The sequence below is a fragment of the Panthera tigris genome, chromosome C1 (genome assembly GCF_018350195.1).
Source record: "Panthera tigris isolate Pti1 chromosome C1, P.tigris_Pti1_mat1.1, whole genome shotgun sequence".
Lineage (NCBI taxonomy): Eukaryota > Metazoa > Chordata > Mammalia > Carnivora > Felidae > Panthera > Panthera tigris.
The window spans coordinates 185100010-185125170 of NC_056667.1; the positions used below are offsets into that span (position 1 = coordinate 185100010).

Here is a 25161-nt window from a genome sequence, read left to right on the forward strand (position 1 = left end):
TATAAACATTGGGGTACAAGTGCCCCTATGCATCAGTACTCCTGTATCCCTTGGATAAATTCCTAGCAGTGCTATTGCTGGGTCATAGGGTAGGTCTATTTTTAATTTTCTGAGGAACCTCCACACTGCTTTCCAGAGCGGATGCACCAATTTGCATTCCCACCAATAGTGCAAGAGGGTTCCTGTTTCTCCACATCCTCTCCAACATCTATAGTCTCCTGATTTCTTCATTTTGGCCACTCTGACTGGCATGAGGTGATATCTGAGTGTGGTTTTGATTTGTATTTCCCTGATGAGGAGTGAGGTTGAACATCTTTTCATGTGCCTGTTGGCCATCCGGATGTCTTCTTTAGAGAAGTGTCTATTCATGTTTTCTGCCCATTTCTTCACTGGGTTATTTGTTTTTCGGGTGTGGAGTTTGATGAGCTCTTTATAGATTTTGGATACTAGCCCTTTGTCCGATATGTCATTTGCAAATATCTTTTCCCATTCCGTTGGTTGCCTTTTAGTTTTGTTGGTTGTTTCCTTTGCTGTGCAGAAGCTTTTTATCTTCATAAGGTCCCAGTAATTCACTTTTGCTTTTAATTCCCTTGCCTTTGGGATGTGTCGAGTAAGAGATTGCTACAGCTGAGGTCAGAGAGGTCTTTTCCTGCTTTCTCCTCTAAGGTTTTGATGGTTTCCTGTCTCACATTCAGGTCCTTTATCCATTTTGAGTTTATTTTTGTGAATGGTGTGAGAAAGTGGTCTAGTTTCAACCTTCTGCATGTTGCTGTCCAGTTCTCCCAGCACCATTTGTTAAAGAGACTGTCTTTTTTCCATTGGATGTTCTTTCCTGCTTTGTCAAAGATGAGTTGGCCATACGTTTGTGGGTCTAGTTCTGGGGTTTCTATTCTATTCCATTGGTCTATGTGTCTGTTTTTATGCCGATACCATGCTGTCTTGATGATTACAGCTTTGTAGTAGAGGCTAAAGTCTGGGATTGTGATGCCTCCTGCTTTGGTGTTCTTCTTCAAAATTACTTTGGCTATTCGGGGCCTTTTGTGGTTCCATATGAATTTTAGGATTGCTTGTTCTAGTTTCGAGAAAAATGCTGGTGCAATTTTGATTGGGATTGCATTGAATGTGTAGATAGCTTTGGGTAGTATTGACATTTTGACAATATTTATTCTTCCAATCCATGAGCAGGGAATGTCTTTCCATTTCTTTATATCTTCTTCAATTACCTGCATAAGCTTTCTATAGTTTTCAGCATACAGATCTTTTACATCTTTGGTTAGATTTATTCCTAGGTATTTTATGCTTCTTGGTGCAATTGTGAATGGGATCAGTTTCTTTATTTGTCTTTCTGTTGCTTCATTGTTAGTGTATAAGAATGCAACTGGTTTCTGTACATTGATTTTGTATCCTGCAACTTTGCTGAATTCATGTATCAGTTCTAGCAGACTTTTGGTGGAGTCTATCGGGTTTTCCATGTATAATATCATGTCATCTGCAAAAAGCAAAAGCTTGACTTCATCTTTGCCAATTTTTGATGCCTTTGATTTCCTTTTGTTGTCTGATTGCTGACGCTAGAACTTCCAGCACTATGTTAAACAACAGCGGTGAGAGTGGGCATCCCTGTCGTGTTCCTGATCTCAGGGAAAAAGCTCTCAGTTTTTCCCCGTTGAGGATGATGTTAGCTGTGGGCTTTTCATAAATGGCTTTTATGATCTTTAAGTATGTTCCTTCTATCCCGACTTTCTCAAGCGTTTTTATTAAGAAAGGGTGCTGGATTTTGTCAAAGGCCTTTTCTGCATCGATTGACAGGATCATATGGTTCTTCTCTTTTTTTTTGTTAATGTGATGTATCACGTTGATCGATTTGCGAATGTTGAACCAGCCCTGCATCCCAGGAATGAATCCCACTTGATCATGGTGAATAATTCTTTTTATATGCTGTTGAATTCGATTTGCTAGTATCTTATTGAGAATTTTTGCATCCATATTCATCAGGGATATTGGAGTGTAGTTCTCTTTTTTTACTGGGTCTCTGTCTGGTTTAGGAATCAAAGTAATGCTGGCTTCATAGAATGAGTATGGAAGTTTTCCTTCCCTTTCTATTTCTTGGAATAGCTTGAGAAGGATAGGTATTATCTCTTCTTTAAACGTCTGGTAGAACTCCCCTGGGAAGCCATCTGGTCCTGGACTCTTATTTGTTGGGAGATTTTTGATAACCGATTCAATTTCTTCGCTGGTTATGGGTCTGTTCAAGCTTTCTATTTCCTCCTGATTGAGTTTTGGAAGAGTGTGGGTGTTTAGGAATTTGTCCATTTCTTCCAGGTTGTCCAATTTGTTGGCATATAATTTTTCATAGTATTCCCTGATAATTGTTTGTATCTCTGAGGGATTGGTTGTAATAACTCCATTTTCATTCATGATTTTATCTATTTGGGTCATCTCCCTTTTCTTTTTGAGAAGCCTGCCTAGAGGTTTGTCAATTTTGTTTATTTTTTCAAAAAACCAACTCTTGGTTTCGTTGATCTGCTCTACAGTTTTTTTAGATTCTATATTGTTTATTTCTGCTCTGATCTTTATTATTTCTCTTCTTCTGCTGGGTTTGGGGTGTCTTTGCTGTTCTGCTTCTATTTCCTTTAGGTGTGCTGTTAGATTTTGTATTTGGGATTTTTCTTGTTTCTTGAGATAGGCCTGGACTGCAATGTATTTTCCTCTCAGGACTGCCTTCGCTGCATCCCAAAGCGTTTGGATTGTTGTATTTTCATTTTCGTTTGTTTCCATATATTTTTTAATTTCTTCTCTAATTGCCTGGTTGACCCACTCATTCGTTAGTAGGGTGTTCTTTAACCTCCATGCTTTTGGAGGTTTTCCAGACTTTTTCCTGTGGTTGATTTCAAGCTTCATAGCATTGTGGTCTGAAAGTATGCATGGTATAATTTCAATTCTTGTAAACTTATGAAGGGCTGTTTTGTGACCCAGTATATGATCTATCTTGGAGAATGTTCCATGTGCACTCGAGAAGAAAGTATATTCTGTTGCTTTGGGATGCAGAGTTCTAAATATATCTGTCAAGTCCATCTGATCCAATGTGTCATTCAGGGCCCTTGTTTCTTTATTGACTGTGTGTCTAGATGATCTATCCATTTCTGTAAGTGGGATGTTAAAGTCCCCTGCAATGACCACATTCTTATCAATAAATTTGCTTATGTTTGTGAGTAATTGTTTTATATATCTGGGGGCTCCGGTATTCGGTGCATAGATATTTATAATTGTTAGCTCTTCCTGATGGATGGACCCTGTAATTATTATATAATGCCTTTCTTCATCTCTTGTTACAGCCTTATTTTAAAGTCTAGTTTGTCTGATATAAGTATGGCTACTCCAGCTTTCTTTTGGCTTCCAGTAGCATGATAAATAGTTCTCCATCCCCTCACTCTCAATCTAAAGGTGTCCTCAAATCTAAAATGAGTCTCTTGTAGACAGCAAATAGATGGGTCTTGTTTTTTTATCCATTCTGATACCCTATGTCTTTTGGTTGGCGCATTTAATCCATTTACATTCAGTGTTATTATAGAAAGATACGGGTTTAGAGTCATTGTGATGTCTGTATGTTTTATGCTTGTAGTGATGTCTCTGGTACTTTGTCTCACAGGATCCCCCTTAGGATCTCTTGTAGGGCTGGTTTCGTGGTGACAAATTCCTTCAGTTTTTGTTTGTTTGGGAAGACCTTTATCTCTCCTTCTATTCTAAATGACGGACTTGCTGGATAAAGGATTCTCGGCTACATATTTTTTCTGTTTAGCACACTGAAGATATCGTGCCAAGCCTTTCTGGCCTGCCAAGTTTCAAAGGAGAGATCAGTCACAAGTCTTATAGGTCTCCCTTTATATGTGAGGGCACGTTTATCCCTTGCTGCTTTCAGAATTTTCTCTTTATCCTTGTATTTTGCCAGTTTCACTATGATGTCATGCAGAAGATCGATTCAAGTTACGTCTGAAGGGAGTTCTCTGTGCCTCTTGGATTTCAATGCCTTTTTCCTTCCCCAGTTCAGGGAAGTTCTCAGCTATAATTTCTTCAAGTACCCCTTCAGCACCTTTCCCTCTCTCTTCCTCCTCTGGGATACCAATTATGCGTATATTACTTCTTTTTAGTGTATCACTTAGCTCTCTAATTTTTCCCTCATACTCCTGGATTTTTTTATCTCTCTTTTTTCTCAGCTTCCTCTTTTTCCATAACTTTATCTTCTAGTTCACCTATTCTCTCCTCTGCCTCTTCAATCCGAGCTGTCGTCGTTTCCATTTTGTTTTGCATTTCGTTTAAAGCGCTTTTCAGCTCCTCATGACTGTTCCTTAGTCCCTTGATCTCTGTGGCAAGAGATTCTCTGCTGTCCTGTATACTGTTTTCAAGCCCAGCAATTAATTTTATGACTATTATTCTAAATTCACTTTCTGTTATATTATTTAGATCCTTTTTGATCAGTTCATTAGCTGTTGTTATTTCCTGGAGATTCTTCTGAGGGGAATTCTTCCGTTTGGTCATTTTGGATAGTCCCTGGAGTGGTGCGGACCTGCAGGGCACTTCCCCTGTGCTGTGGTGTATAACTGGAGTTGGTGGGCGGGGCCGCAGTCAGACCTGATGTCTGCCCCCAGCCCACCGCTGGGGCCACAGTCAGACTGGTGTGTGCCTTCTCTTCCCCTCTCCTAGGGGCGGGATTCACTGTGGGGTGGCGTGGCCCGTCTGGGCTACTTGCACACTGCCAGGCTTGTGGTGCTGGGGATCTGACGTATTAGCTGGGGTGAGTAGGCAAGGTGCACGGGGGCAGGAGGGGCAGGCTTAGCTCACTTCTCCTTAGGTGATCCACTTCAGGAGGGGCCCTGTGGCAGCGGGAGGGAGTCAGATCCGCTGCCGGAGGTTTGGCTCTGCAGAAGCAGAGTTGGGTGTTTGCGTGGAGCGAGCAAGTTCCCTGGCAGGAACTGGTTCTCTTTGGGATTTTGGCTGGGGGATGGGCGAGGGAGATGGCGCTGGCGAGCGCCTTTGTTCCCTGCCAGGCTGAGCTCTGCCATTCGGGGGGCTCAGCAGCTCTCCCTCCCTTTGTCCTCCAGCCTTCCCGCTTTCTGAGCAGAGCTGTTAACTTATGACCTCCCAGACGCTAAGTCGCGCTTGCTGTCGGAACACAGTCCGTCCGGCCCCTCCGCTTTTGCCAGCCAGACTCGGGGGCTCTGCTTGGCCCGCGAGCCGCCCCTCCGCCCCGGCTCCCTCCCGCCAGTCGGTGGAGCACGCACCGCCTCACCGCCCTTCCTACCCTCTTCTGTGGGCCTCTCGTCTGCGCTTGGCTCTGGAGACTCCGTTCTGCTAATCCTCTGGCGGTTTTCTGGGTCATTTAGGCAGGTGTAGGTGGAATCTAAGTGATCAGCAGGACGCGCGGTGAGCCCAGCATCCTCCTACGCCACTATCTTCCCTCCCCCCCCCCCTTTCTTTAAAAAGAAAAAAAACTAACTTAAAAATTTTTTTGGTAGAATTCACCCATAAGGCCATCTGGCCCTAGACTTTTGTTTATTGGGAGTTTTTTTTATCACTGATTCAATTTCATTGCTGGTAATCAGTGTGTTCAAATTTTCAATTTCTTCCTGCTTCAGTTTTAGTAGATTATATGTTTCTTATGGTGAATATTCATATATGTTATATGTTTCTTATGATGAATATTCTTATATATGTCTCCTGGTGTCAATGTGCAAAAGCTTTCTAAGAACCTCCCATCCATTTTATTTTCTGGTTTTATAAACATATAATGAATGTATAAATAAGTAAATACATGTACTGGGAGAACATCCCTATAAATTTACTTTGCAGGAAATATGGCCATTGCTTTCATATTTATACACATTTATTACCAATTAAAAAATGGTATCTGAATATTTTTATGAGAAACTTTCAGTACCAAAAAAAAAAGGCACATTCTCTTTCCTAAATCTGTCTAATACATATATATTTATTTATTTACTTTTCAGGACCTGCAATGAAATCTCAAGGACGTGTTCACCCAATTCTCCTCTCTCCTGCTAGGATTTCTGAGCTCAGTATGGTATTTAAAACAAGTGATGGTGAGTTCTGATGTTCTTAGTAAAGCATTAGTGAACCAATCCCTGCACTAAACTTACACTTACCAAGTAGTCTGAAACCTCCTCATACATTTGTCTTGTCTGGCCTTTTTCTAGCTCTTCATCATTTTTCTGATGTGATATAATATCCCTTCCATAAAACCTTGCCATCAAAAGCTTTGCACAGAATATGAGGTATTCAGATGATATTATTCAAGACCTTCTAGTCACATGCAGGATTCTTGCCTATAAAATGTTATGTGACCAAAAGACAATAAATTTGCAGTGTAATTTTGATGGGAAGACAGTGAGAGAACTAGTGCCATCCATCGGTTGAAAAGTAAATTCCTAGGAGGGAGGATGTTTGCAGGGGAAAGTGGGAGAAATATCATCAGGCACTCAAATGCTACTTGTTTCATATGGACAATGGCAAGAGGTAAAATGAGACAAAGACCTGCCCAGGTAAACACCTCTAGTCACTTACAACATCCTTCAGGGCCCACTACCTGCCAATACTACTACATCAGGCAAGGTGGTACTCACAAAGTAGTAAGAAAGCATGCAGGACTTTGCCTTCTTTTACAAGGAACCTTATTTCACTCCTCTCCTCATCCCCCAGACCTCCTAGTATGTAAGTACATGCATATAAGTGCTCAATTCAATGACTGACAAATGAAGAGTGGGAAAAAAATGAATGAATGGGTGGGCCAGGAACTTGAGTTTGGGATGCGGTGGTAGTAATGACTTTCTTAACTTAGACAACAAGGAGTTAGAACTGAAAGTTTGAGTCAAGACTTACTGGCCATTGTGTGCTTGTGGGCATCACTGGTAAGCAGGGCAGGGGACCTACCTTGGGTGTATCACTGCCATCTAGGAGTCCCGCCTTCCTGGCTTCTAACCATTATCAGCCAAACTTAGACTGTGCTGCAGACCAGCAAGCACGCCCTTCCCTGACCTCACCCCACCCGTTTGTAAGGGGAGGGACCCTTCCTGGTTTTGCCTAGCACTGCAGCCTCACAGCTTCAGGTTTGGGACAGTTCAGGTAGCACACCTAAATGTCACTCAGAAAATGAGGGGAATGTGCTTAGACTCACTCAAAATCTTGGTGAAGGCAGAAGGGAAAGAAGAGGGAGAGCAGCATGGGTGGGTTGGGAGCACAGGTGACCAGTACAAACAGATGGTTAAGACAGGAAAACCCTTCCCTGACCTTCACCCCAGGCATCATTTAAGCCACCACTTTCAAACTTCTCTGTCCACAACCCTGTCCTCAAAAAAATCTGAAATAGAGTAAGTAAATGAAAATAAGATGCTCTGTTTGAAGGAAAGGGGAGACTTCTCACCATCCCTCTGTCTCTGGACCCCTGTGTCTATGCCTGAGAGAACCCATCAGAGCACAATTCATATCCCTCAGTGTAACCGCAGTCCCTCATCTCAGGAATTCCTCATGAGGAAGCCAAGATGCAAAAGGAAAGTAAACTCGCCCAAGGTCCCTGAACTGGCTGGTGGCCAGGTCACCAAGCCACATATCTCCCATTTCCAATTCAGAACCCTTTCCGTTAGCACCCTTCCTCATCCTCCAGGCCCACCCCAGGGCCTGTCCAATTGGTTGTTCAAATGGACTGCTCAGTTTGGATCTGCAAACAAAGTAGAGCCAGATTCTGAAATCTGAGGAAACAGTATGCCTTCCTCAAGCCCTCTTAAAATTAAAGTGTGAGTACCCTCTAGTGGCAGAATGTTCCTTCAGGAATATTTCTCTGGATTCTTGAACTTTTCCTAAGGCCCAGAAGAATGCAGGACACTGGTGAGGGAAGGGTACATTGGAGCCAGGTGTGTGTGTGTGTGTGTTCCCCCCTCCCAGAACCCCCTCCCACAGGAGTTAAATCTCTGTGACAGCTTATGTTTGTTTAAATTTTGCATGCTAATCCATATCACATACATGTTTGACTTAGTGTACATTTTTTTCCCTCAAAATCTTTAGTATATTAAATGCTCCAGAAAATCCCTGCATCTTTATCCCATAGACCCATGAACTCTGAAAAGCATGAAGTTAAAACAAAACCCACATTCTCAGAATCAAAGTTAAAGCTCTTTCCAACTACTGGAATATAAGCTAGGTGTTATGACCAAAGATGTAGTAAAATACGAATAGTACAGTAAATACAATTTTCTCAGTGCAGCTATGCCATGGCTCGCCCAAAGCCAGGGGGTAATGTGAGCAGTGGAATCAGAGCAGAGCAGACAGCTAGACTTTTACTCTCCCCTGGGGCTGAACTGCCCTATTTTACCTACATCAAATAAAAGATGGTTGTGCTGGTCTGTATGATGCTTCTGACCTTTAAATAAATAAATAAATAAATAAATAAATAAATAAATAAATAAAGTCTTTTTGTTTTTGACTTCTTCCCTACTAATAAGGCTCTGGGTCTATTAGGTAGGAGGAATTGTATGACAAGAATCAAGCTTGGTCTTCTCAGTGCTCCTGTGAGCAAAAGTATGGCCAGGATTTTTGCAGAAGTTAAAGACCAACCTCCAGTGGACCCTGTGGTGAGAGGAAGCAGCAGACCATCGCTGATGGGTCTGGGATGGGCTCCTATGTTGCAGAGTGCCTTTTATGAAACACTGGGCCGCAATAGGGTAAGGACTCTAGGTTGAGACATTCCACGAAGGAGTAGCAGTTTAGTTACCTTCAGGCAAGATTTGCTTAGTATAAGGATAATAAAGAACAGAGAGTAGTTTCCCTAATCTATTAGGTTGGCTGTGATTATTGAAGTCACAGGTATGTTATGTGTTATGTGGGTATGTTAGCAAAGGTGGGGTAAGTATTGTGCCAAGTACATTTTTAATATTGATAAAAGATAAAGCTATATGGGAGGGTAAAATATTCTCAAAGATTAATCTACAAGAGAAAACTCAAAGCATAGCCTGTGACATTATGAAAACAGACTAACTGCAATTAGAACCCAGCCCTGGAAGTGATGTCCAATCAGACTATATGTGAGAGCAACTCATTCTACAAACCTGAGGAAGTAAAGGATTAATTTCAGAAGGCCAACTAAGTGATCTCCTGATGACTTGGGTGATTGCTTCACTTCAAAGATTGATCTGAACTTTTTTCATACCTATTGTGGGGAAACCCCAAAGCTGGTGCTAGTATCCTGCCTATACTCACAAGTATGCCTGCAACACCTGTTAATTTTTAATTACTTCCTTTTTCAGGTGGCACATAGCATTGCCCCAATGATTCTGGATGCTTTCACATCGCTCCTGCTTTTCTGGCCCCTCCCTGGGGACTCCCAATGTCCTGAGATCCAATAATACCCAAAATAATACTTGGGGAAGCTCTTCCCAGAGGCTATGTTCATTCTGATTACCTGGTGCCCCTCCTGTAAAAGATTTTGAGTCTCAAGGCTACCTGTAGAGGTGGAAATCAGCAGTCAAAGCATTATTAATTATAGACAATGATCTGGGCAATTGAAAGACCTTTGCAATTATTTTAATGCCGTCAGATTTATTCCCCTTAATCACAAAACAGCTTTGCATAGCTTCACTGTGGTTAGTTAGGAGGGGGGTCAAGGAAAGCTCTAGTAGAGTCTGCCACCTGCTACTTGTCACTGTCATTCCTTCTCTCTAGCCTCTCTTTCCTTGCATTTGTCCAAAGGAGAGTATAGACCAGCCCAGGACTCCTAATCCTGGCTGCACAGAATTACTGGGGAGACTTTGAAAGAGCCCCATCCAGAGATTCTGATTTAATTGATCTGGGAGTAGAGTATCGGTGCTGTTTTAAGTTCCCAGTGATTCTCTGTACAGCCAGTGTGGAGAGCCAATGTACCAACTGTACACTAAGGCCCAGCACCAGGATTGTAATTCAGTTGCTTCTCCAATGTCACCTAAAAAAACTTTTCTTTTCTAGGACTGACAATAGGTGCTGGCTGCAGTCTGGCCCAAGTGAAGGACATTTTGGCTGAGCAAGTTTCCGAGCTCCCAGAGGAGAAAACTCAGACATACCGAGCCCTCCTAAAGCACCTGAAGAGTCTGGCAGGACAGCAGATCCGGAATATGGCAGTATGTCCTCTGGGCCAATCATTACGCACACTGCACGTATTTCTTTTCTTTTTTTTTTTTAAGTTTATTTATTTTGAGAGAGAGAGAGAGGAAGGGCAGAGAGGGAGAGAGATAATCCCAAGCAGGCTCTGTGCTATCAGCGCAGAGCCCGATGTGGGGCTTGAACGCACAAACCACGAGATCATGGCCTGAGCTGAGAACAAGAGTTGGACGTTTAACCAACTGAGCCACCCAGGTGTCCCTACACCTATTTCTTAATCTCACTGAAATGTTGAAATAAGCACTGGCAGAATCATTATGCAAAAAGGTCTCAGCAGATTGAAACAACAGGCACAATAAATAAATGTTTAATATTTAACAAACATTATTAAAAATATATTTAAAAGACGACTCTAAATCAAGTTCAGTAGAATAGCCAAGTGACAATGTAGGTGGGAGAAAAGGAGATCACAGTTTTGCTCATTTCATAATAAGAATGTCAAAGAAACTAATTTAGTTTTAGGCTGTATTAACAGAAGTATAATACCTAAAATAAAGAGGGTAGCTTTCTCTACTCCATACTGTTACGACCACAGCTAGAAAATAATGTACAGATTTGGGAGGCACACTTTGAAGTCTGGCTGGTTTTGACCTCAGAAGAAAGCAAAAGAGACATAGGTTTTCAAAATATGCATGCTCCCTCTGCTACATACCCCAAATGGTGTGTTAGAGATCCTTGGCATATGAGGAATCAGGGGAAGAGACAGTTCCTTGAAAAAGCTCTTCAAATGATTCCAAAATGTTCTCTCCTCCTGTTAAGAACTCTGACACCTTGCAGCCTGGCAAGGAGATCATGGCAGGAGAGTAAGGGCTTGGAAACCACATCAGAAAGAGGAATGGTGAGGGTTGGGACAGTCAGAGAGACCATGAGAGCTGCCTTCAAATATTTTTTTAAGTTTATTCAAAGGCAGAGAGAGAGGGAGAGAGAGAATCCCAAGTAGGCTCCTCTCTGTCAGTATGGAGCCTAATGAAGGGCTCAAACTCACAAACCATGAGATCGTGACCTGAGCTGAAATCAAGAGTCTGATGCTTAACTGACTAAGCCACCCAGACCCCCTGCCTTCAAATACTTATAGACTCATGAAGACAGATGTGATTTATTTGATATAACCACAAAGGGTAGAGGTAGAAGTATGACTGATAGGGGAAAGTCCAGGGAGACAGAATTCAGCTCAGTGGAAACAAGAACTTTAAAATCAAGCTGTTGATAGAGAATCAGGGATTCCCTGTCTTCACCCATGTTCCAGCCCAGCCCTCAGCAACCAAGGTGGTCACTGTAGATTCCATCACTATGTGGGGAAGAGAGTATTAGGTTGAATGGCCATTTTCCTCCCAAGTTCTGAGATGTTATAGGCTCAACCAGATCTAAGAAGGGGCAACTGTCTCTCAGATGCCCAGAACCCCAACACACCTGCATGAAGTCTGGCCATTTCAGGGGCAGAGTTAGATGTGGCTGAGGTCCTGTGTACCCAAGGCAGGACGGCATCTTTGTAGCTGATACCACAGCCATCTGTGCTGTGGCCAAGGCTGAGTAGGGGGTGGTTCAGAATGGGCCATGGAGACCCACTGTTTAGGTTGGAATCCCAGTCCTGCCCCTTCCTAGCTGGGACACCATGGTCAAATTTCATCATTTCTCTGTGCTGAGTATCTTCAGCTGAAAAATGGAGACAATGGCATCAGTCTCACTGGGTTAAAAAAAAGTAAGTAAATGTGTGTAAAGAAGCAGAACATACCAAATGCTGTGTGAGTGTTGGTTACTATCAGTTCCTGTCCCATCCAAAGTAGTGGGTGAGAGGTTCCTTCCAGACCGTCTGAATGGAGTCTCTCTACCAAGAGGACCAAGATCCCTTGTGACACTTTCACTACAAGAGGACCTTAAGCAGGTGCCTGTGGGGCCTAGGATCTGAGGAATAGAATGACCAAGGCAATAACTCTTTCTTTTTAGTCCTTAGGGGGACATGTTATAAGCCGACATTGCTATTCGGATCTGAATCCAATTTTGGTTGTGGGCAATGCTACCCTCAATCTGATATCAGAAGGTAAGCTACCCCAGAACATTCTAGATTGCACCTAAGATTTTTTGTCTTTCTTTTTAAGGAATTGGTATAAGTCAGAGTGCTGATCTCTGGCTCTTAATCCACCATGGGAAGCTCAGGCTCCTAGAGGAAGGCACACCGATACAAGGGAGTGGCTAGTGCTTCCTTCTGGCACCACTGCCCATGTACACACAACATTCACCCCACCATAGCCGTGTGACAGCCAGGGGTGGTGTGCAGAGGCTGAGGTGAAGGCTGTCTGCTGCTGTCTGAGGACTGTTGTCTACTCTCCTTCATTCCTACTCCCCTCAGTTGCTGTGTGAGAAGCCACAAGTCTGGGGAAGACACACAACAAACACCATGGGCCCTCTAGGGACAGAAGGAAGACAATGATGAATTTTACATGCTGGCTGAAAGGATCATTCCCTGGGGCTGCTCCATGCAACACTACCCTTGTCTCCCTGGAAACACTCAGCTCTCTCCCTGCCTCCACTGCTCCAAGAATGCTGACGTACCCCTTTACTGGGCACTAACTGTATGCCAGGCTGTATTGGACATCTTATACACAGCATGACTAGTCCAACCAACCACCCAGCTGTCACTTGTAGAGACAGGCACAGGATGGGAACCATCATCTGTATCAGGCTGCCTCTCCAGGGCCTCTGGCTCTACCTCCCATCACTTCTCCTGGTCCTTCACCCACAACCCATCAAATATACACTCCTTCTGTCCCTCCCACTTGGCCAGCCAGTCATTTACCCCTCCTATGGGTGGACCGGACCCAGGCACTAGGGTGCAGGGAAGCAATCACAATCTGCTCCCCACATGAACTTCAGGGGTGTATCCAACCAGGAATTATATCACAGGCAATGTAACCCTCCCAAGGGGTTTATTGGCCATAATACGATCTCATCCCTAACTGGTGGGAAGTGCTGGGAGAGCCTTTGTGCAGAGGAAAAGCTCACACACCCTTATTCAGCTTTGCATGGGGCCCGCCCAGGAGGGAGGAGAGGAAAGGCCTCACCCTGGCCTGGCCTGGCCTGGTCAGCCATTTTCCTGAGTCTTCCCCGCCTGTGGTTGAATGTGACCCCAACCTGACCCCCAAACACCAGAAAAGAAGAAGCCAAGAATCTGGGGCATCTGGATAGCAAGGATAGCCTGGCCTGCATGCAGGGCCTTCTACTACATTAGCAGTAGTGTTCTTCTACTGGGGGTTGGTGGTTACCTTTGGCTTAAGGTCTGTGCTTTTCCAGCTCTGCCAAAGCCACCTCCACCCTGAGTGCAGTGTTTCTCTGGTGCTGGTAGATGAGCTCACTGACCTAGCAGCAGGGCAGGCCAGCAAAGGTCAGCAGGGACTCCTTCTGGGGTTCTCCTGCTTCCTTCTCAACTACCCCTACGTTCCAATCAGCATCTTGCCTCTTTTGCCACGAACAGAATCCATCTCAGATTCACTGGGCTGTAGTTTGATCTCCTCATGGCACCTGCTGCGGAGCCGCAAACCACTGTTTAAAACCGGAGGGCCCTGCTCTGACCACTAAATTATAACACTGGGCCAAACGGAGGGTTTGTGAATTGCTCACTTTGTTTGAAAGATGTAGGTCTCCAGTTTAGATGCCAACAGCAGCAGCAAGAACAAAAAGAAATGCAATGACTTGAGCTCTGTTAATAGTGTAAATAAACTCTGTCTCCACTTGCCCTTACCTTGATCACAGTAGTGAATGAGTTAGATTTAGTTAACCAGCTTCTGCCTGAAGATGAAATGGTGCAGGCATGACAGGCCTTGGAGGTGGCAGGAGACCCTGTTCACATAGCACGTATGCAGAGACGAGAAAATGTCATACTGGCCCTGCCAGTCCTGTCTGTGCAGGGGAGTGGGGGAGCCCTGGACTGCATCACTCTGTGCAGAGGGAGGTGACCTTTTCCTCCTTGCTGCTGACATTTAAGAGTACAGAATAATCCGGCATTCCTCACTGCAACTGTGCAGAAATGTCATTTTCTTCGACAGAAGGTACACGGCAGATCCCTCTAAATGACCATTTTCTTGCCGGGTTGGCAAGTGCAGACCTTAAGCCAGAGGAAATTTTGGAATCTGTGTACATCCCGCACTCTCAAAAGGTAAGAATTCTGCTGGTTGCTTTTAAGAGTTTGTTTTTCCCATTTCATGACAGAGAGCAGTCATCTTCAGAAATCTGAAAACAGATGGAAGGAAAATGACTGTCCTGAAAATCTGTTTCCTGTCCACTGTGGACTGGCCTAGCACCAAGGCCCTCAGACACCCTCGGGCAAGCAGCTCTGGGCTGTGATTTGGGGTTGTTGTTTCAGCTGTGGGGTGGGGCCTGCTGAGGGCATGTGGTTGTGCTTCCACACCCCTTTATGTCTACAGATCGACTCTGGGAGGCGGAAATTAAAGCTCTCTGGCTGTTGATGAGCTTCTCTGCCTGACCCACAAAGAGGTGGAAGCTGGAACAGGGTCTCCCCTCTTCCCACTCTAGCTAACCCCAACAGCTCACAGGAACAAGAGGACCTCCAGATGTTTGCTAACACAGGATGTCTGGGATTGATGTGGCCACCCAGCTGGCTTTTGAGTGGGGCCTCTGTCTTCACTCAATGCTCCGTGTCTCTCCCCAAAACCATACCCGAATCCAAGAGGATGGTCTCCCCAGAGAGAGGCAATTCAACACACACACACACACACACACACACACACACAATGGTGAAAAGCCAGGAGTTAGCTTAGTTATGTGGGAGGTCTCATGTTAAGTCATGTTTCAGCGTGTATGATCTTCATTTATTTTTCCTTTGGAATGGAAACTTTGAAATGTGTTCTAATCCAAAGTGCATCGGGGAAGGCCCAAGACGGAAAAGCAGGCAGGCACAAACACAGCACCCTTGGTGGATGCACAGATGGAAACACACTTGAGGCACAGGCCTTCGCCATTAACCTCATGTTGCAACATCAGCAGGTCACGGTGCCAAAGACCCCAGTGGGGCAGCCATTACCCTCCTGACTCTCATTCCTGATACAAGATTCCCTAGTGCACTGTCAAAGTTCTATTCAACTCTTTTATGACCTTTGCAAAGTGGAAACGCAGTCATTTCTACAAACCAAAAATGTAGTGGGTCTCTTTCGCACATCAAGCAAATCACATTTAAAAGCACCTGTGTTGGGGTGCCTGGGTGGCTCAGTTAAAGCTTCCAACTTCAGCTCAGGTCAAGATCTCACAGTTTGTGAGTTCGAGCCCTGCATCAGGCTCTGTGCTGACAGCTCAGAGCCTGGAGCCTGCTTCAGATTCTGTCTCCTTCTCTCTCTGTCCCTCCCCAACCTGTGCTCTGTCTCTCTCTGTCTCTCAAAAATAAATGAATGTTAAAAATGCCTGTGCTGGGAGGGTTCCTGCATCCTCATGAGGACAGAGGCATCTGAAGACTAGAGGCAAGAGCACCTAGAAATAAGAGCACCTGGAAATGATCCAGGTATCCTGGCCTCAGGAAAAGTGCACAGCGATCCCTGTTCCTTAAGGGCATTGGACATTGGGGATGGATTCCATTCTCACTATGAATGAGAAGCCAGCCAACTTGTCCTCTAATTGTGCCAAGTGTCTTTTGTGCCCCGTTAGATGGAGTCTAAGTGATTAATTAGTGGCACCAAGAAGCAGGAACCATGCTCTCACTTTTGACATGTCAAGTAACCCCAAGTGGTTCTTGTGTCCACAGTGGGAATTTGTGTCAGCCTTCCGACAGGCTCAGTGCCAGCAAAATGCGTTGGCTGATGTGAGTGCTGGCATGAGAGTCATTCTCGAAGAAGCCACAGACACCATCAAGGAGCTGAGCCTCTCCTATGGAGGGGTTGGGGAAGCCACAATTGGTGCACATAAATCCTGCCAGCAGCTCATAGGGAGGTAAGCAATGAACCCTGCACCCCAAAGGTGAAACTTGACATCAAAAGCAAAGAACAAGTAGAAGTTTGGCTCTGGCAAGGGTTGTTAATGCCCTGGGAAGATGTGAACTCCTATATATAGAATCACTGCTTGTTCTTTCTGCAATTTTGCTAATAAAGCAAACCTCACTTGACTTTGACTAATTAGGGGCTGCTCCTTGGGGGAAGGCCACGACAACAATGACCCATGACTGTGCTCTGCCCCAGTTCTCATGTGCACATCAGCACTCCTGCAGACCCACACCAGGCAGGGTCCAAGTGTACCTAGTGCCGCTGCTGTGCGGGGACCTTTTGTTTCTTCCTCAGTAGAGGCCAGTCCGGTTCATAATGGAATTGGCCCTCATGATCTGTTTGTGTAATGTCTGGTTCCAGCATGTTCTGGCCCTTGAACATGCTTGGTTCATGTTGCAATGAAACAGGGCCCATCCTCACCCTGCCATGACCCTCAGGCCACTTGGTGCAGCTTCCCAGGCCTCGATTTTCCTAAAGGGCTTGGTTAGATGATTTCTGAGTTCCCTTCCAACTCATAAAAGGAGACTCCAGGTTCTCTAAATTGTTATTATCCAGTAGCTGGCACATGCCGTGTGATCGAGACTGCCCTTTGACTTGTCCCTTTCCCACCTCCAACCCCACCAGGCCCTGGAATGAGCAAATGCTGGAGGAAGCTTGCAGGCTGCTTCTGGAAGAGGTCTCCCTCCCAGGCTGGGCTCCAGGGGGAAGAGTGGAATTCAAGAGGACTTTGGTGGTCAGCTTCTTCTTCAAATTCTACCTAGAAGTTCTGCAGGAACTGAAGAAGCTTGTAAAAGTGTCTGTAAGTGTTCTGGCTTTTATGTGCCCCTTGCAGCCATAGCTCCCAGCTTTTCCACTACTTTCACAAACTGTCTTGTGGGCAGCCTGTGCATGACCTGTCACCTGTTCTGAGTCAGGCCTTGTCAGTTCCTAGCCCTCCTTCCTTCAGGGATTCAGCCCTGAAGGGCTACCACATGAGGCTCAGGATACCACACTGTCTTCAGTTCACAGATGTTCACTACATGCCCTGAGCAATGAAACGTTACAGTGCCCCTGCCTCCAGTGTGCGATTTCTTTTTCTTTTAAAATCCACTTTACTGGGGGCACCTGGGTGACTCAGTGGGTTAAGCGTCTGACTCTTGATTTTGGCTCAGGCCATGATCTCACAGTTTGTGAGATCAAGTCCCACATTGGGCTCTGTGCTGAAGGTGCGGAGCTTGCTTGGGATTCTCTGTCTCCCCCTTCTCTGCCCCTTCCCCTGCTTGTACTCTCTCTCTTTCTCTCTCTCTCAATCCCTCTCAAAATAAATAAACAATTTAAAAAATAATAAAATCAACTTTACTGAAATATAATTACATATAATAAAATGCACCTATTTATACTCAATGAGTTTTAACAAATGTGTAAACCCATGTAGCCACCACCTCAAACAAGGTATAAGGCATTTTCATCACCCCAAAAAGTACCTTTTGGCCTCCCACCCCTGCCCCCAGGCAACCACTCATCTGCTTCATGGCAGATTAGGTTTGCCTATTCTAAAATTTAATATTCAACATAAAATGCAAAATAAAATTTTATTTTTCAAAACATACTAAAATTTTATTTGTATGCAAATATTTAAGTGGCTTCTTTCTAGATTGTTTTGTTTGTATACTTCTGGAATAAGTTAGGCAAGGCAAAACATTCTCTTTCTCTCGCTCTCTATTTCCTTCCCAGACCAGGATTATAACCCTCACCCTACCTCGTACCCCCTGTTTCAAACCACACCCTACCCCAACACTCCTCAAGTCACCTCAAGTGTTCAATTTTCATTACGTGGACATAGACCCTCACCAACCACATTCACCAGGGTAATAATCACTGCCATTTAATTTCATAATCAAGACACTTGGTATGTTTCAGACACCCAGAGAGCCTTCTCAATTTTACTGATGAACTGCTGAGTTGCTGAGAAAAACAAGCAGGATGTGGGCTCTTTTGTGTACAGTGAACTCCAGCTCATTCTGGGATGGCGTCTCTGTCCCCCAGTGTTCCAGCTTGTCCTGCCTTTACCCAGCTCACTGACAGGCCTCTCCCTCCTCTGGGTGGCTAGGGGATCAGATTCAAACCAGTCCATCCAGTTCCTCAGTATGTGGAAAGGGAGGGAGGGCAAGACACCTTCATAAAAAAGGAGACCCTGGGGAGATGATGTAGATTTTGGTCTTCCAGGATACCCTGGCCTTGCAGTTTCTTGAATACCTCAACCAAGTCATTTTCACACAAGCCAAAGCCCAGTTTAATCATAGACTAATTGGTTTATCTTTATTGTTTTGAATGGTCTTTCAGGACAGTCATCATTATCCTGAAATTTCAGACCGATTCCTAAGTGCTCTAGAAGATTTCCCCGTCACAGGACCCCGGGGAGTCCAAAGGTACCAGGTCAGTGAGTATAATTTAACAGGAACCTAGAAACTAAGAGATAAGCTATAGTTATGTGAACAAAGCAAGCACTTCAGAGTTGTGATTCATAGTTCTGACTTTCTAGTTTGGGCTGGCACATTGCCCTTTGTTTAGGCCAAGTCAGGGAGACGCTGGATCTAAGATCGGGCCTGAGCTACCATGACACACACTCAAGGCTGAACCAGCCTGGAATGGTTTGACCATCTGACTAATCATTGATAGTATCCTGGAATGCATGTTCTTTGGGCATTTGTTTGAAGAGCACCCAAGCCAGGTGTGGGGGAAGGACTGCATAAGAGGGTAGCAAGTTTCAGCCTCCAGCCCTGGTTGCAAATATCTCATCTCCAGTCAGCAAAACAAGGACCTTGCCAGTACCTGAACCCACCCTTCTTGAAGGACAATTTAGAAAGTATCTATTATTATCTGTTAGCACAAAGCCCCTCTCCTACCCCATCTCCACACGTAACACACACACACACACACACACACACACACACACACACACACCCCAGAGCTTCCCTGAAAAGAATTCCAAAATAAACACTTTCTTCAACTTCTTATCCTCCCAGTGATGTTTTTGAGCCACTTATAGGGGCAACCAAGGCACTGTGGTCTAGATCTGGGTGGACTCCATTGCCATTTGCTCCCCTCCCCTCTCCCCTGCCCCAGGCACTACTCAAGTTGACACTCAAGCTTTTAGCTTAGATTTTGGTCCCCCACCCTCTGGAATTATATCACTTTAGACTTCATCATCTTGATCACTTTCTATGTAAACAGTTTGGTCATGGAAAAGGTAAGAAAGCTGGACAAGGAGAACCTCTGAATTCCAGAAGAAAGCAGTACAGGGGCACAACTTGGGAAAAGAAAATGCCAAAAGGAGAGGCTAGGATGCCCTTTCACCTACTTCACAGTTCTGCCAAAAAGTTGGCATTGCTACATAACTGACAGGACAATTCCCCAGTCTAGTGACATCATTGAATTTTTGCACTTATCATCTGACCCACTCCAGTGTTTGTAGTCTGAGGGTGACTGATTTCTCAATCCTGAATCAAGAGTGTTGGTAATCAGCCAGGCCACTTGTGAAGATTTGAATTGTCCAGGGCAACTCTTGTCTCCCTCTGCAGAGTGTGGATTCTCACCAGTCCCTCCAAGATCCAGTTGGACGCCCCATCATGCACCTGTCAGGTCTTAAACATGCTACAGGTGAAGCCATATTTTGTGATGACATCCCTATGGTGGATAGAGAACTTTTCATGGTTTTGGTGACCAGTACAAAAGCCCATGCAAAAATCATGTAAGTAAATGGAAAGCTTTCAAAAAAAACTTTTAAAAGCACACCTGTGGATTCCCTCTGAGGAATGTACCTGTTATGCCATGTCCTAAACCCAAAGAACCTAAAATTGAAAGAAGAAAGAAAAGAGCACCATCCCCAGCAGGAGGAAGAGAGGGTATCTGGAAATGACCATTATGAAAGAGAGAACAAAAATAGCAGTTATGGGCTCCTTGCTTCTCTTCTAACCTCATTACACCTCATCTCCCTGCTGTAGCCTCAGTCATGGCTCAAAGGAGTAATTCTGAGTAGGGCTGATACTCAGCTGTTGGTAAAACCCTGAAATACTGCATTTCTGAAGGTCTAATGCCTACTGTCCTAAGCTTCCTAAGAATGTCCCTTGCCACAGCCACACAGCCCCTCCCCCAGGTCCTCTCCTATAGTTAAAGTGTTACCCCTGACCCAACAGGCAGCCTTCTGGACCATATGGCAGGTTAGCTTTTATTGGTTGGGACCTATGCTGGACAGTTGTTATATATTTTTTATTTTCAACCATGTTCTATCCTTTCCTCAGGTCTGGGGCCCTCAAAGCTTGCTGATTTCTACTTCTTAAATATTTCTCTTTTTTCAGATCAATTGATTTGTCTGAGGCCCTTGAACTACCTGGAGTGGTTGATGTGATAAAAGCTGAGGACATTCCAGGCACCAATGGTGCCGAGGATGACAAATTGTTGGCTGTAGATGAGGTACAGAGCATGCTTTCTCAGATGACTTTGTGCAGATAATCACAAAGGTACCACCTCCAGCTGGTTTTCAATCCCGCCCCCCACATTGCGGGACAGAAGTGCCGATTCTTCCAGCTTCTCTCTACACCTAACATCTTTATTCAGACAGACTTAAATCTTCTGGAGTCAGGAAATTACACAGTAAAAGGGAAATAATAAACATACAGAAAAACAAGTTCTAGTTTTCCCACTGTGTGCTCTTGAGTCAATTTACCCTCGTCTAAAGAATAAATGTAGGAACTGACCTGTATCAGGATAGAATATGCTAGAAAGACCTAAAAAGGAGAGTGCAAAAAATACAGCCACTCCCTGTTTTCTGTATTGAACTCTCTCCTTTCCTAAACCAACCCCATGCAGACACACCCCCACCCCACCCCTCACTTACTTTTACACATTCCATTTGTAATAAAGTTGCTTTTCCCACCTTTGACATTTTAATTCAATTCTACAAACATTCACTGAATACTTGCTTTTGGAGCCAGGCTAATTTGGTTCATGTTCCATCTCTACCACTCACTAGCCATGTGCCTTTGGGTATCATTACCTGGAAAATGGGAACAACCACTGCACCAATCCCATGGTGTTGTGGGATCTAAAAGAGTTAATGCACGTAAAATGCTTACAACGGTGTTTGGCACATGAAGGCTTTCAGTAGGTGTTAGCTATTATTGTCACTTCTCAATGAGTCACACAGACTGTTTCTCCTCCAGCCATGAAATGGCTCACTGTTCTTTTGGTTGAACTCCAGATGAAGAGGTCAGTTGTTATTTAAGAGCTATATCATCTGCTCAGGCTGCCATCACAAAATACCACAACCTGGGCCACTTTTGAAAAAGCAGAAATTCATTTTCTCACAATTCTGGTGGCCTATCACCCAAGATCAAGGTTTTGGTTTCTCCTGAGGCCTCTCTTCCTGGTTTGCAGGTGGCTGTCTCCTCACTGTGTCCTCTCATGACTTTTGTCTGAGGATGAGCCTCCCTGGTATCTCTTCCTCTTTTTATAAGGACACAGTCATATTGGATTAGAGCTCCACCCTTATGACCTCATTTAATCTTAATTACCCCACTGAAGGCCCTATCTCCAAATACAGTCACACTGGACATTAAGACTTCAACATTTGAATTTGGGAAGAAGGAGGGGACACAGTGCAGCTCATAACAGGGATGATATTGTACAAGTAACAATTTCCTTATCTTTAAATTTTAAAATGATAAATGATACCATAAATATGATACATGTGACCCAAGCTTGACAGAGGACACAGCACATTCAGGTCACAACCAATCTCACATCCACTCTGGAGCTTACATTCATTGAGTAAAATGGTCAACGGAATCATCTGTATTCTTTAAATTATTTTTTTAATTAAAACATTTTAAGCCAAGCACATGTTGTTGAATGTGACCTCCAATGTGGCCTTATTGACAAACAATAATAACAAAGATACCAGCCACTGATAAGGGTGAAGTAAGACTATTCCTACTGATATTTTTCTACCTGCTTCATGCATGTACTTTCCGCAGGTGCTTTGCGTGGGCCAGATCATCTGTGCTGTGGTTGCAGAGACAGATGTACAGGCAAAGAGAGCAATTGAAAAGATAAAGATCACCTACAAAGATCTGGAGCCCATAATCTTCACCATCAATGTAAGCAGTGCTGGCTGGTTTCTTTCCTGTAAAGTTGTAGAATCAAAAGCACCCTTGTAAATTTCTTAATGCAAGACTAATTCTAATTTTTTCTTGCCACTGGCTTGCCCTGGAAAGATCAGCTTCCTCTGGAAGATATTATTTGTATGAATTGAAATTAGCTTTGGCTCTAAGAAATGACAGATGTGGGGTGGGGTGGGGTGGGGTGGAGAAACAAATGAAGAATTGTAGTTTCTTTCTCTTTCACATTCACAAAGTCTAGAAAAGATCAGTCCAGGGCTTATGTAGGGTTCTATGTGTCAGGGATCTTGGATCCTTCTATCTAGTCACTGCTTCAAGCATGGTTTCTACCCTCTAGGTCACACTTTGCTCCACAATGGCTGCTGAAGCTTTGGCTATTAAGTTCACATTCCAGACAGCAAAGAGAATGAGGTGATGGAGAAGGGCATATCCCATCCCTTTAAGGACACTTCCCATAATCTCACTGGTTAGCACCTAGTCAGATACCACACCTCAAGGGGAGCTGGGAAATGTAGACTTTATCCCAAGTGACTACATGACCACTAAAAATTGGGGAAGATGATGAGAATGGATATTGAGAACAATCATGTTTTCAAGGTGGGCCTCCAAAACAGTGGGACTTTCATGATGGAATTCCACAGAAATTTCAACTCTTACTTTTGGGTCTAGCTGAAGGAATGCAAATGCTATTACCAAAGCAGAAAGAATGAAGTTAGAATAGAAAATTCAGATGTGGAGTGGGATTTTCAGGTTCTAACTCAATGAAAGGCAAGTTCAGAGTAACTGAGTTGCAAAAAGCTTTCTTATTTGTGCACTTGTAATAGAAAATAAATTTTTTTCAAAGGCCCCAGTGAACCATTTGACATTTTTTAAATGTACCTAAAAGGCACAACTTGCTCAATAGTCAAAGTGTTAAAAAGGTCATGTTTCTTGATCTTTCTAAACCAAATCAATTCTGTTCCAAATTCCCATTTTGCCAAGTTTGCAAGAAGTCCAGACCATTTTTCTTGGCTCAGTATCCCTCCTGGGGTTGTACTAGGATCCTAACATCAGTTTTTGATATTTCAATCCTAATCCCATTTCCTCAAGGGGGAAATAGTACCCAGAAGAAAAACCAGGAAATATCCTGGGATTCAGAATGGTTAGAGATCTGCAGTTCTCTCAGAATAGGACTGTCCAGAGTCAGCTAAAAATTTCTTTTGTGAATAGAGTATATAACAAAATAGTTATGCATACCAATATTTGTTTACCCATCCATTCATTCATTTATTTAAATGACTGTAGGTATGAGAGGCAGTAAGGGTAGTGGCTAAAAGTACAGTTTCTAGAACCAAACTGCTAGGTTTGAATCCTGGCTGCATCACTTAGGTAAATTCATTAACCTCTTTAAACCATGGTTTCTTCATCTGTAAAATGGGGATAATACTAATAATCACCTGTTCCCTGGAAATCCACACTGAAAATGAGAAATGAGTATTTATCATCATGGGCCATCATAGCATCCCCAGATCTCAATTCTTAACATTTCTCTACTCCTTGTTGGTTTTCCCTGCACTTTAGAAGACATCCTTCAGACACCCATCTTGTCTCTGCCATGAGCCCACTACTCCAGTACTCCCTTGCTTGATGACTCCCTTCATGTGTCCCAGTAGATGGCTATTTTGGGGAGTTTACTGGCCTTTGACTAAGAAACAAAATGTCAGTGGAAGAAAAAAAACTTTAATTGGGTTATTCCTATCATTTAGGATGCCATAAAGCACAACTCATTCCTATGCCCTGAAAAAAAACTTGAACAAGGAAACATTGAGGAGGCATTTGAAAAAGTCGATCAAATTGTTGAAGGTAAGCAATTCAGGATATTTAATAGAATCTTTGCATGATTCTGTTCCAAAGCAGACACTGAGAGCATGTGATTTCCTAAGAAAGGGCATCCTCTAAAGACTCAGCACTTTGCCAAATTTCTCTTATATCTCCTCCTCTCAAATTGTGAGTGTGGGTGTGGGGGTATTATGTGTGTTGCCTTTAGAGGTGGGGGGCAGGGAGCAACAGAATAAATAGAAGAAAAATCCTTAGCACTTTGATTAGTTAAGGACAGAGGAATGGAGCCAGACCCTTCCAACTTGTTATACAAAACTATGGTATCTGAAACAGATTGCCTTTAGTTGCCACAGAACAAATGCCTGATCCATCAATTCCTTGTTCAGGACAAATCCAGACTGGTCAGTCCACATCTTACTTGCTTTGGAATTCCTCAACATGGTAGTTTCCAATCAACACACACTCTCAGGAATTTCCCTTTGCTTGCACTTAACAGGAGAGGTCCATGTTGGAGGCCAGGAACATTTCTACATGGAAACACAAAGAGTGATTGTTATTCCAAAGGCAGAGGACAAAGAACTGGACATTTATGTATCAACACAGGATCCAGCCCACGTGCAGGTGAGGTCCAGGATCGCCCTTACCTTCCCAACTTCCTAATTTCGTCATGGCCCTCTATCCCCATAGGCTCACAGTTGGTAGCCATTTTTCCTGTAGAAACTTGATGTCCAAATATTGGACATCAGTGGAACAGCTAAGATACCAGAATTCTTTATTTTTTTTCTGGTCTTGTCAAGTAAGTATAAGAACAGCTGAGGTGAAGGGGATTCAGAGCACACTTATCCTGGTGACCACTGAGTAATGTATAGAATTGTTGAAACACTATATTCTACGCCCGAAACTAACGTAACACTGTGTTAACTATATTGGAATGAAAATTAAATAAAATTAATAAAATTAAACTTAAAAAAGAAAAAGAACAACCACAGTCACTTCAGATTTAAAGAATA

The 25161-nt window shown here is 43.8% G+C and overlaps 1 protein-coding gene across 1 annotated transcript in view; it reads left to right on the forward strand.

Moving 5' to 3' along the window:
- LOC102967431 (aldehyde oxidase 2) overlaps nucleotides 1–25161 on the forward strand; it is a 92388-nt gene that overhangs the window by 21882 nt on the left and 45345 nt on the right. Inside the window, exons 10-21 of the mRNA XM_015541013.2 lie at nucleotides 6003–6095; nucleotides 10003–10154; nucleotides 12139–12232; nucleotides 14235–14344; nucleotides 15941–16125; nucleotides 16800–16974; nucleotides 18498–18590; nucleotides 19736–19905; nucleotides 20513–20627; nucleotides 22190–22312; nucleotides 24079–24175; nucleotides 24648–24772. Coding sequence (XP_015396499.2) covers nucleotides 6003–6095; nucleotides 10003–10154; nucleotides 12139–12232; nucleotides 14235–14344; nucleotides 15941–16125; nucleotides 16800–16974; nucleotides 18498–18590; nucleotides 19736–19905; nucleotides 20513–20627; nucleotides 22190–22312; nucleotides 24079–24175; nucleotides 24648–24772 — 1532 coding nt within the window. The remainder of the gene's footprint in view (nucleotides 1–6002; nucleotides 6096–10002; nucleotides 10155–12138; nucleotides 12233–14234; nucleotides 14345–15940; nucleotides 16126–16799; nucleotides 16975–18497; nucleotides 18591–19735; nucleotides 19906–20512; nucleotides 20628–22189; nucleotides 22313–24078; nucleotides 24176–24647; nucleotides 24773–25161) is intronic.